Here is a 12,879-nt window from a genome sequence, read left to right as displayed (position 1 = left end):
CTCTTGGAAGCAGCCCAGTTACACTTACTGTGGGGGCCACTTGAAGTTGTCCCACAACTCACTAATGCTCTACTCACTTTTTACATTTCTTTTTTTATCTCTTTTACATTTTTGGTAGTTTCTATTGCTATGATTTCAAGTTCATTAATCTTTTCTTCTGCATTGATCTGCCATTAATTTCATCCAGAATATTTTCCATCTCACACTTTGTAGTCTTAATCTTTAAAAGGTCAACTGTCCTTTCATATATCTTCCATTTCTCTACTTACCTTTTTGAACATATGGAACGCAGTTATAATAACTATTTTCTTGGCCTGTCTGTTAATTCTAATACCTGGGTCAGTTCTGCATCAGTTTTGACTGATTCATTGATCTCCTCATTACAGGTCATATTTTCCCGCATCCTTGCATCCTTGCAAACTTTTTATCAGAGTCAAGACATTTTGATCTTTTTGGGTGCTAGATATTCCTGCATTCCTATAAATATTCTTGAGCTTTGTTTCAAATGCAGTAAATTTACTTACAACAGTTTGATTTTTGGAAGGTCCTGGTTTTGAAATTTGTTAAGCAGGACTGAAGCAATGTGCAGTCTAGGGCTTAGTATTCCCCACTACTGAGAAAAAGTTCTTCTGTTTAATCTATCCAATGCCCAGTGAATTACGAGGATTTTCCTAGTCTGGTTGGTGGGAACAGGCACTACAACTGAGCCAGTGTGCGACACCGTTACCTCTAATTTTTTCATATGGTTCTTTTCCCAGCATCAAGCAGTTTCCTCACATGCATGTACTAATTAATACTCAACTATGTGCTTGAGGGGAACCTCTAAGGATCTCTGCAGTTTGTCTCTTTGCAGTTCTCTCCTCTCTGGTACACTGTCTAGTGAATTCTAGTGACTTTGGTCTTTCCCAAATCTTACCTTTATCTCCTCAACTCAAGAAGTCCACCAGGCTCTGCTTGGGTTTACCCTCCCTGTACTACAGCCTGAAAACTCTCATGCAAAAAGCTAGGACAACTGAAGGGCTAACCTTATTTATTTCCCATCTCTAAGATATCACTGCCTTCACTGCCTGATATTCAATTATTTTTTCCATTATTTCATATATTTTGTCTGTTTCTTGGTTGTTTCAAGTGGGAAAGTAAATCTGGTCCCTGTTCTCCAACTTGGCCAAGGCAGAAGCCCTAACACATTTTGATTGAGTGAAACTTACGATTCCAAAAACACTGTATTTCCAGAGCACAGGAAGAAATGGTGACTGGGGGTTAAAAAACAGGTGGAAGCTTATCATGTATACATTTTTACACCCCCTGAATTTTGAATCATGAGAATGTAATTACCTACTCAAAAACAAACTTAAGTAAATAAAACAGGTGAAGAAATTGGCCTAAACCACAATTAGAAATGAACCGCCATCATAAATGACTCTAAGCGTATCCATTTTGTCTTTTAGAAATTCATATATAGATTATAATCCTATGAATTAAGACAGTGTTCCCCAAAAATTCTTAACAGGAATCACCTGAGTCATTAACAGATTTTGGGGTCCAATATGAACTGCTGAATTAAACGTTCCCAGGCAGACAATAACCTGCACAGGTGATTCTTATCAAAGTTAGCGAAACCCTTAACTAAGGAGTAAGATTTATTTCCCAAAAGAACGACAACTTTGCAATCAGACAATCCTGGATTCATTTTCTTGGCTTTTCCATTTGCCTATGTGATCCTGGATAAGTTATGTGGCCTCTCTGTGCCTGTTTCCTTAACTATAGAATGCAATCTTTCCAAGGTTGTTATAAGATTAATCTATGTAAAGGGTGTGGGACATAGTCTTTCTTATAATGCTTAATTTTACCTTGCTTCCTTTTAAAAAAAAAAGAAGATATTTGTAATACAGATATCCAATAAATATTTGTTTTGTTTCCTCCCATACCCAAATTATACAGGTGTTGGGGTATACGTCAATTTAACAAAGTTGTTGTTGAAGCAGTATTTATTAACTATTAATCTTCTCAAACAGAAGCTTTAACAACATCAGTTTAGTTGGCTTACTACTGACAAGTATGACAGGTATCACTCACTTTATAAAGAATACTCCCGTCCTATCTTTAAAAGGTTACTTTATACACTTTAAAAAAATCAATACAAAAGTACTACAGTGTTGTCTTACCTATTTTGCCTTAATCCAAATTATAGCATCCCTACAATAATTTCTCTCTCAAAAAAAATCCCTCTAACACTTGTACCTCTGTTATGTTTCTCTCTCGTAATGAAGCCAACTCATACGGATCCACAAAAAGTCCTGTCGGGATGTACTGTTTAATTAAGAGTCGGCAGGTCTGTAAGTCCTCAATGCTCTCTCCAAATTTCACTTTTATTAACAGGTCTCTGTAAGACAAGTATGTTTAAAGTAAATATCTTCATTCATTTTTTAAATGAGCTAGTATAACGTTATATTCAAGTTAGTAGAAATACTATATTTCAAATTAGTTTTTCAAAACAAGATTATATCAAGTCAAATGAAATATTTATATCACATCAGAACCACTCATTAGATCTTTCATAAATTCATGTCATAAGCCATAATATAGTATTAGTGTGAAAACAGACAAAGATCAATGGAAAGGGATGGAGTCCAGAAACAGACACACACTTTTTAAAATAAAGGTGCCAATATAATTTGATGGGGATAATATTGTCTTTTCAGCAAATGGTACTGAAACAACTGTGTATTTATATAGAAAAAACTGAATCTTGACCTCTACCTCATACCATCCTACAAATATTAATTTGAAATAGATTATAAACCTAAATGGATAATTGTCCTGGCATTCTGTCTGGAGGCCCATTCTGGACCAAGTGCAGGGAAGAAGATCCAAAGCACAGTGGTTTTGCTTAAGTGAGAAAACAGAGACAGAAGATAAGGGAGGCTTAAGTAGCTAGAAGTCACAGTGCTACGTTCCAGAAAGGAAGGAACTTCGTAGAAAGAGTTCTAGAAGTCTGAAATGGAGTCCCCTTGAGTTTTTGTTGAATACTAAAATAAGCGTGAGTAAGATGTAACTCCACAAGACTAGACAAAGAATTACAAGGGAAGTGAAAGATGAGAAATTCTGAAATTTCGCAGAGGGTGGGGAGACACTGCATTCCAACCAACCAAAGCATAGAGACCAAAGGGCTCAGCAGAGATTCCCACAGAGATAGAAATAGAATGGTGGTTGCCTGGGGCAGGGGGAAGGGAAGAATGGGGAGTTATTGTTAAGAGGCACAGAGTTTCAGTTTTGCAACATGAAGAGATTTATGGATGGATAGTAGTGATGGTAACACAACAATGTGAATGTCCTTAATATCACTGAAGTGTACAATTAAAAACAGTTAAGATGGCAAATTTTATGTTACGGACATTTTACCACAATTAAATAATAATGTAAAAAATATATGACTGGCTGTTCAGAGCAAAAGTAACAACAATATATGGTAGTGTTTATAACATAAGCAAAACATGTAAAGTTAATAAACGTATAGCAAGAATAGCATAAAGGGGAGGAGAAAGAAGTGAACTATTCTGATATAAGATTCATACATTATTCATGGTATACAATAATATTGTTTGAAGGTAGACTATGATAAGTTAAAATTGTAAACCCTAAAGCAATTTTTTAAAAAGAGAGAGGTATAGTTAATAAGCCAAAAATGGAGATAAAATGGAATGATTAAAAAATATTCCATTTATTCAAAATAAGGCAGAAAAAATAAAAAAGATTAGATGGGACAAATAGAAAAAAACACAGAAAAAAAGTAGCAAGATGGATAGATTTAAACCAAACCAACCAAATCTATATTTACATTAAAAGTAAATAGTCTAATCACTCCAATTAGAATGTAGAGATTGACAGACTGGATAAAATATCAACACTTAACTATATGCTGTCTACAAGAAAGGTTAAGTATAAACACAGATAAAAGTAGAAGGATGGGAAAATGTATGCAAATGTTAATAACAATAAATATGGAGTGGCTATATTAATACTTAAAAAGTGGACTTCAGGGGCTTCCCTGGTGGCGCAGTGATTGAGAGTCCGCCTGCCGATGCGGGGGCCGTGGGTTCGTGCCCCGGTCTGGGAGGATCCTGCGTGCCGCGGAGCGGCTGGGCCCGTGAACCGTGGCCGCTGGGCCTGCGCGTCCGGAGCCTGTGCTCCTCGGCAGGAGAGGCCGCGGCAGTGAGAGGCCCGCGTACCACAAAAAAAAAAAAAAGTGGACTTCAGGACAAGGAATATTGTCAGGGATAAAGAAGGACATTACACAAAAATAAAAGGGTCAATCATCAAGAAAATATGACAATCCTAAATGTACTTTATGCACCTAAAAACAGAGCTTCAAAGTATTCATGTATTTTACTTCTTAGCAAAAACTGGTTGAACTACAAGGATAAACAGACAAATCCACAATTAGAGAAAAAGATTTTGACGCCCTTCTCTCCGTAATGGATAGAACAAGTAGAGAGAAAATCAGTAAGGATACAGAAGGCATGGACAACCTTCAATTTAGTTGATCTAATTAACATTTACAGATCACACTCAGTGCATAAGAAAAACTATACGCTGGGCAATAAGTCTAGAAGTTTAAAAGAGCTGAAATCATGCAGAATATGGTCTCTAACCACATGGAATTAAATTGGAAATCAACAGAAGGAGGAGACACCGCCTCCACCAAAGCCACAGCTTCAGCTTCTCTCTTGTCCTTCGGGCTATGCCTGGGATCTGCTGCCAGGTAGCTTCAGCCCCACAGCCCTGCATGTGTGGTCTCAGGTTCCTTCAGTTCCAGAAAGAGAAAAATTGACACTTTGCATCCTGGAAACTGATCTAAGAGACTGAAATTAGGGACTTCTTTCAAATTTAAACATGGCTAATCAAGGAGCAACAAGACCCACCGGGCCAAACACTGGAAATAAAATACAGTACACTGGTACAAACTAGTACTTCTGGGAGAGCCTGCTGTTGGCATGTCAAACCTGGTGCTTCGTATTGTGAAGGACCACTTTCATGAATTTCAAGAGAGTACCACCTGGGCTGTTTTTGTTTTGTTTTGTTGTTTTTTTTGCGGTACGCGGACCTCTCACTGTTGTGGCCTCTCCCGTTGCATAGCACAGGCTCTGGACGCGCAGCCTCAGCGGCCATGGCTCACGGGCCCAGCCGCTCCGCGGCATGTGGGATCTTCCTGGACCGGAGCACGGACCCGTGTCCCCTGCATCGGCAGGCGGACTCTCAACCACTGCGCCACCAGGGAAGCCCCAAGAATTCTAATTTTGATGGAGTATAGTTTATCAAACTTTTTCTTTTGTGGTTCATGGTTTTTGTGTCCTGTGTAAGAAATCCTTGTCTATTCCAGGATCATGGAAATTTTCTTTTAGAACTGTTATATGGAGTATGATCCATTTTGAATTAATTTTTTTGTATACTGTTAGGTAGGGGTTGAGGTTAATTTTCCATATGGATATCCAGTTGATCCAGCATCATTTGGTGAAAGGACTATTCTTTCCTCATCAAATTACCTTGACACATTTGTTGAAAATTAATTACCTTATATGTGAGGATCTATTTGTGTACTGTATTCAAACTATGGCCCATAGGCCAAATCCTGCTCATTTTGTACACCCTTGAGCTAAAAATGATTTTTACACTTTTAAAGGTTGTTTTAAAAAAAGGCAAAGAAAAATATTCAACAGAAGCCTTATATGACTCACAAAGCCTAAATAATTTTACTGTTAGGACCTTTACAGAAAATGTTTGCCAACCCCTGATCTGTATGTTCCGTAATGTACTATTTTGATAATAGTTGTAGCTTGATGCTACATCTTCAAGTCAGGAAGTCTGAGTCCTTCACCTTTTTTTTTTGAAAGTTGTTTTGGTTATTCTAGACCCTTTGCATTTTCATATAACTTTTGAAATCAACTTGTAGATTTCTTCAAAAAAGCTTCATAAAATTTTGGTTGGGATTCTGTTGAAACTCTAGATCAATCTGTACAGAACTGATATGTTAATATTAATGAATATTCCAATGCATGAATATAGTATTTCCATCTATTTAGCTTTTATCAGTTTATCTTTTTTTTTTTTTTTTTTCTTTTTTGCGGTACGCGGGCCTCTCACTGTTGTGGCCTCTCCCGTTATGGAGCACAGGCTCATTTTTAGCTCAAGGGTGTACAAAATGAGCAGGATTTGGCCTATGGGCCATAGTTTGAATACAGTACACAAATAGATCCTCACATATAAGGTAATTAATTTTCAACAAATGTGTCAAGGTAATTTGATGAGGAAAGAATAGTCCTTTCACCAAATGATGCTGGATCAACTGGATATCCATATGGAAAATTAACCTCAACCCCTACCTAACAGTATATAAAAAAATTAATTCAAAATGGATCATACTCCATATAACAGTTCTAAAAGAAAATTTCCATGATCCTGGAATAGACAAGGATTTCTTACACAGGACACAAAAACCATGAACCACAAAAGAAAAAGTTTGATAAACTATACTCCATCAAAATTAGAATTCTTGGGGCTTCCCTGGTGGCGCAGTGGTTGAGAGTCCGCCTGCCGATGCAGGGGACACGGGTTCGTGCCCCGGTCCGGGAAGATCCCACATGCCGCGGAGCAGCTGGGCCCGTGAGCCATGGCCACTGAGCCTGCGTGTCCGGAGCCTGTGCTCCACAACAGGAAAGGCCTCAACAGTGAGAGGCCCGTGTACCGCAAAAAAAAAAAAAATTAGAATTCTTAAAACTTGATAATAAAATAACAAACAACCCAGTTTAAAAATGGACAAAAGACTGACACTTCACAAGTCAGAAAGAGAAAGACAAATACAATATGATATCACTTATATGTGGAATCTAAAATATGACATAAATGAACCTACCTACAAAACAGAAACAGACTCACAGACATAGAGAACAGATTTGTAGTTGCCAAGGGGAAGGGATGGACTGGGAGTTTGGAGTTAGCAGATGCAAACTATTACATATAGAATAGATAAACAACAAGGTCCTACTGTATAGCACAGGGAACTATATTCAATATCCTCAGATAAACATAATGGAAAAGAACATAAAAAAGAATGTATACGTATGTATAACTGAATCACTTTCCTGTACAGCAGAAATTAACACAACACTGCAAATCAGCTATACTTCAATTAAAAGAAAAAGACTAAAACACTTCACAAAGGAAGATATACTAGTGGACAATAAGCACACAAAAAGATGCTCAATATCATTACTCATCAGGGAAATACAAATTAAAATTACAATGAGATACCACTACACATGCACCAGAAAGTCTAAAATTAAAAAGACTGACCAAGTGCTGGCAAGGACGTGGCTGGCAAGTTCTGTTTCATAATGTATGAAACAGAACTCTCATACGTTACTGATGAGAATGTAAAACAGCATAACCACTTTGGAAAACAGCTTGGCAGTTTCTTAAAAAGTTCAACATTTATCTATCATATATCCAGCAATTCTGTTTATTGATATTTACCCAAAATTAATGAAAACATGTCCATGCCAAGACTTGTACACAACTGCTCATTATAGCTTTATTTACCATAGCCCCAAACTAGGAACAACTCCGATGCCATAGATATGTGAATGAATAAACAAATTTCAGTACTCTGCAACAAAAAGAACAAATTACTACCATACAGAACATCATTAAATCTCATTGACATAATGCTGAGTGAAAGAAGCCAGATATCAAAAAGTACATACTGTATGATTTCAGTTATACAAAATTCCAGAAAATCTATCTAGTAACAGAATTAGATCAGTGATTGTCTGAGTGTGGGTATGGGTGAGGGAGAATAACTGCAAGTAGCACATGAGTATTTCTGGAGATGATGAAAATGTTCTATATTTTGACTGGTTACATGGGTGTATATAGTTGTCAAACTCAATGAAGTTTATTAAAAAAAACCACTATGGGGTCTTTCCTGGTGGTGCAGTGGTTAAGAATCCACCTGTCAATGCAGAGGACACGGGTTCAATCCCTGGTGGGGGAAGATCCCACATGCCACGGAGCAACTAAGCCCGTGTACCACAACTACCAAGCCTGCACTCTACAGCCCGCGAGCCACAACTACTGAGCCCATGTGCCACAACTACTGAAGCCCACGCGCCTAGGGCCTGTGCTTCGCAACAAGAGAAGCCACTGCAATGAGAAGCCGGCACACCGCCAACGAAGAGTAGCCCCTGCTCGCCACAACTAAAGAAATTAACCCGCGTGCAGCAACGAAGACCCAATGCAGTCAAAAATAAATTAATTAATTTTAAAAAAACACTATGAAATAGTACTATTATAATTCCTATTTTACCTGTAAGAAAACAAAGCACTAGGATAAAATACCCATGTAACTCTCTTCATAGAAAAATTATCATCTCCAACTTAAAAAGTATGGGGAAACGTTTTCAGGCTTTGTGTATGATATTAGTTTCTGGTTCTCAGATAATCAATAAATTTAAATGAACTCATTGCTCTAGGAACACAGCAGAAATTCCAAGAATTAAATATCAAGAGCAGCTATCTCTATAGATACTTTTTGCTTTTATTCTTTAAAGTAGTCTGAGGTAATTTTACATATAGCAGTTTATTTTCCTAATAATTTGCATTCACTGAAAGAATTCTGAATAGTTTCTATGGCATTGTTATATTCTATTTTTGCCCCAAAATATCATTTCTAGTGATGCAAAAGCTAATCACAGAATATAAAAATCAATTAAATCCAAAAGTTGTGTATATACATGTGAGTAAACAAAAATATTTTCCCTCTTTCAAGAAAAGAAAGAGGGAAAGGAAAGCAAAGCACAGAGAGACTAAGTAACTCAGCCAAGAGCTAAGATTCAAACTCCAATAGTTATACCCTAGAGCCCAAATTGTTAGCCACTATTTCATTCTGCCTCTATATCAAGAGCAGCTATCTATCTACCTATCTATCTATATATATATATTGCTTTACTTCTTCTAAATATATTCTAAAGTAGACTATATCTATTATCTCTTTTCTTCTGGATACTATATATGTATTTGTGAACATGTAATATCTTATCATCAGAAAAAACACATATATTTAGAAAGACAGAGACTCTTCAGGACCTCCCTCCAAGATGAATTCAACCAATTAACCAAAACATGTCGGATGTATTTGTTAATCTTTCTGAAGTTATTCACCTGTGTTACCTTTCAGTTCACATTCTTCACCTTGTTCTCAAATATAACACGTAAATTTCATCAAAAGACTTACAGAAAATCAGATATACTATAGCTGTAGCATTCCTCTGATCCACCTGTCCAGTAACTCTATAAAAGAAATAAGCTTGTAATAAAGCTTATTCATGCAAGTCCCCAGAAACCAACAGTTTCTATTCTGTGTTCACAAACCATCGTTTTAGTAATCTGGCCTAGAATTTTGCCCAGAAGACAAACAGAAGTTCAGCAATGGTTTAAGCAAGTTCTCCTACTGCAATGAGATATAATTCATCAGAGAGGGGAGACTCTAAACTCATTTATATTCATTAAGGCCCTTTTGTGTAATTAATTCCCTTACATTTTCTGCACTTCAGTTTCCTACTACCAATAACCACTTGGCCCTTTCCAGAGTGGGATTAATTCTTCTTGACCAAGAAGACAGAAATAAGAGTGGCTAACAAATTCTACTTTCTATGATATGTTAATATTTCTTCAACTACCCTCTCAAGACTATACCTGCTCTAAACATAACTAAAAAAGCCTTTTTAAAAAATGATTGTCGGCATTTTCTGAAGGTCTCAAATAACTCTGAGATTTCTAGTTTCTGAAGCTATTCTTATGGGTTCTGTCACTCTTCACTGTTGTCACTGTTCACTGTTTTATATCCTGCTTTTTATCCTCAGTACTTAGAGTTGGACAGCTACTTTTGTTGTCACGATAGTCTCTTCAGTTACTTCTTTCTTCCTTATTGGAATCAGTTATCTCCCATTCCTCTTGGAAATACGTTCCAATTATGTTAAAGAGAGAAGCTATATAATTGGCATAATTACCCTGATATTGCTTAAAATGTGTCTGGAACTCTGTCAAAAACTCCTTTCAGAAGTGAATTCCCTCCCAAAATCAGTTTTATACTTTATAGTCACACCTCCTCTTTGAAATTGTACTGCCCAGATTGATCACCTATCTCATTATTAATAATAATAGCTGGGCTTCCCTGGTGGCGCAGTGGTTGAGAGTCCACCTGCTGATGTAGGGGACACGGGTTCATGCCCCGGTCCGTGAAGATCCCACATGCCACGGAGCAGTTGGGCTCATGAGCCATGGCCGCTGAGCCTGCGCGTCCAGAGCCTGTGCTCCGCAACGGGAGAGGCCACAACAGTGAGAGGTCCGCGTACCGCAAAAAAAAAAAAAAAAAAAGTAATAATAATAGCTAACATTTCCTGGGTATGTGCTATGTGACAAGCACTACATTAAGGAGCTTTCCATATATTCTCCGATCTAATCATCACAACCCTAATAAGGAAATACTATCATTGTCCACCTTTATCAGTAAGGTAGCAATGACTTAAGTAACTTGACTAAGGCCACACAGATACTAAATAATAGAGCTACATTTTGAGCCCAAATTTATCTGAATTAAAAACAAACAAACAGAAAAAACAAGTTCTTTCTACTACACCTTCTAGCCATTCACTTGTAGGCTAACGTTGAAGAGTGAGGAGAGTGAGTTGTTTTAGTTTAAGGTGACTTATAAAATGAAGGGATTTAAAAAATATATGTATCAGAATTTATAAGTCAAATATCTGATAATAATTTCAAAGTGACCACCTTGAGAAGCTTTAAAGTTTGGGAATTTCTTATGGAACAGTTTCCACAACATTTTACCAGTCTTTTAAATATCTTTAATACTGGCAAATATTCATTTTTGAGAATAGTTTCTTTTTTGGAAATAGTTTGGTCTTTGGAACCAAGTCTTGTAAATTAGAAATAGTGATTTTGGGTGGTATAATATCTTAGTACTTGAGAGTGTGGCTTGGAGTATGATAGTTATAAATTTGAATCAGAGCTCTACCACCCTAACCTCTACACAATTATTTAAATTCCCTGAGCGCTAGTCCCTCATCTGAAATACAAGAAAGGTATCATCTATCTTATAACCATTGTGAAGATTAAACGGAATACTGTATATATAGCTTCTGGCTATATAAATATATAATAGATATGTGTAGTAAATAATAAATGTTTGTTTTCTCCTTCTCTTCTCCACTGTTATTTTAATCATTATTTCAAACTATGAATCACATTATCTGTCACTTACAACTTTAAGAAGGCAAGTAATTTTTTTTAGTATATCCATTTTTCAACTATTGATTTTTTGCTTTAAATTACATTGAAACAGTATTTTGATGTAAGTGTAAGTCAATGGGCAACTTACCTGTGGAAACCATCTTTCAAAACTTCTTGCCTCAAAATAATTTCAGAACAAGTGGCCCTTATGCCTATAAGCATGAAAAGATTTTTTTAAACAAAATAAGCACTCAATGAAAGAATATTTAAATAATCAGAAAATAATAGTTTGAATAGGCTTTAATTGCCTAGAAAATCTAACCAACCTAAAAACAAAACAAAAACTTTTAAAACTTAAGCAATTTGAGCTACATATAAATCTATTTCTAGTATAGCATAGGGGTTAAAAGTCTTGACTTTGGAGTTAGATTGGCTAGTTTCAAACCCCAGTCTGTCTATTAACAGCTGTGTGACTTTGGGCAATATAGTTTCTCTCTCTACTAGTTGTCATGAGAATTTAATATATGTAGAAGCACTTAGAACAGGGTCAACCATATAGCAAGCACTCTATATAAGTGTTCGCTATTTATATTACTTTATTCAGGCGATCCCAGGACACCAAAAACAACAGAATGGCCAAAGAGCCAGGAAACCTCAATTTTAATCCTAGCTAACTGAAACTGAGTATCACATACAAACTGGCAACTTCTATATTCTACCATCCACACATAGAAAAAACTGAGAGGATGGTACACTATGCCTTGTGGAGACACTGAAAGAGTTTAAAGAAACAACAAAAACTGGAGGCTTTTGAAAGGTTCAAAGGGCTCCTTTATAAACTTAGAATAACCAGAAATCTCACTATACTGACTCCATGCAGAATTCAGACATTAAAACTGTTACTCAGTGTCAGTTTCATAAAGTTAAAAATTCAGCTACTAATGACCACCAACTCTGCCCAGGCACTTTGCTATGGAATTTTACTCCATTTTCAAAAGCTGGAAGTGTGTGGGAAGAATATTAAAACAAACATACAGAAAAACCATACACTACTGTATGTTGCTAAGTCCATTAGATGTATTCCTGAGAAGATCCAAAACATGACAGGGAGATGGAAACATTTGGAATATACTAGGGAAGGAAGGAAAAAAGTATGAAAGACAACATTTATTAAATAATACCTATATGACAGATTCTCTGCTTGGGGCTTTCACATGTATTTTAACTTTCACAGTCTAGCTAAACAGGCAGGCAATATTATTGCCTTTTGTACACAGGAGGAAACTCTGACTTATAAACAGCTACTGTTTAGGCCACACAACTAGGTAAGTAACTGATTAGAAGCAAGATCTGCCCAACTTCTAAAGCTTAAGGCATTTCCACTCTCCTAGCTATTTAAAGAAATCCTTAATTGCTTTGGAGAAGCACATATCATCTTTTCCCAAGCAACTTACATAATATCTCTTGCATAAATCAAGATATTTCTTCAATGTTTAACTTTAATAGAGGTGGGGGTAAGGGTTTATATCTGCCTATAAATTAATTAGAAAAAAAGGTCAGATTAATAGGCTTAAAGTC

At 36.5% G+C, this 12,879-nt stretch overlaps 1 protein-coding gene across 1 annotated transcript in view; it reads right to left on the bottom strand.

The window, feature by feature from the left end:
* Positions 1-12,879, bottom strand: part of PIGX (phosphatidylinositol glycan anchor biosynthesis class X) — a gene marked incomplete at its 5' end in the record, with an annotated part of 32,086 nt that overhangs the window by 12,616 nt on the left and 6,591 nt on the right. Inside the window, 2 exons of the mRNA XM_082840392.1 lie at positions 2,242-2,383; positions 11,450-11,513. Coding sequence (XP_082696518.1) covers positions 2,242-2,383; positions 11,450-11,513 — 206 coding nt within the window. The remainder of the gene's footprint in view (positions 1-2,241; positions 2,384-11,449; positions 11,514-12,879) is intronic.

This window comes from Leucopleurus acutus (genome assembly GCF_964270905.1).
Source record: "Leucopleurus acutus genome assembly, chromosome: 5".
Taxonomy (NCBI): Eukaryota; Metazoa; Chordata; class Mammalia; order Artiodactyla; family Delphinidae; genus Leucopleurus; species Leucopleurus acutus.
The sequence above is the reverse complement of the archived record's forward strand: the minus strand, read 5'-3'. Positions and strand labels throughout refer to the sequence as shown.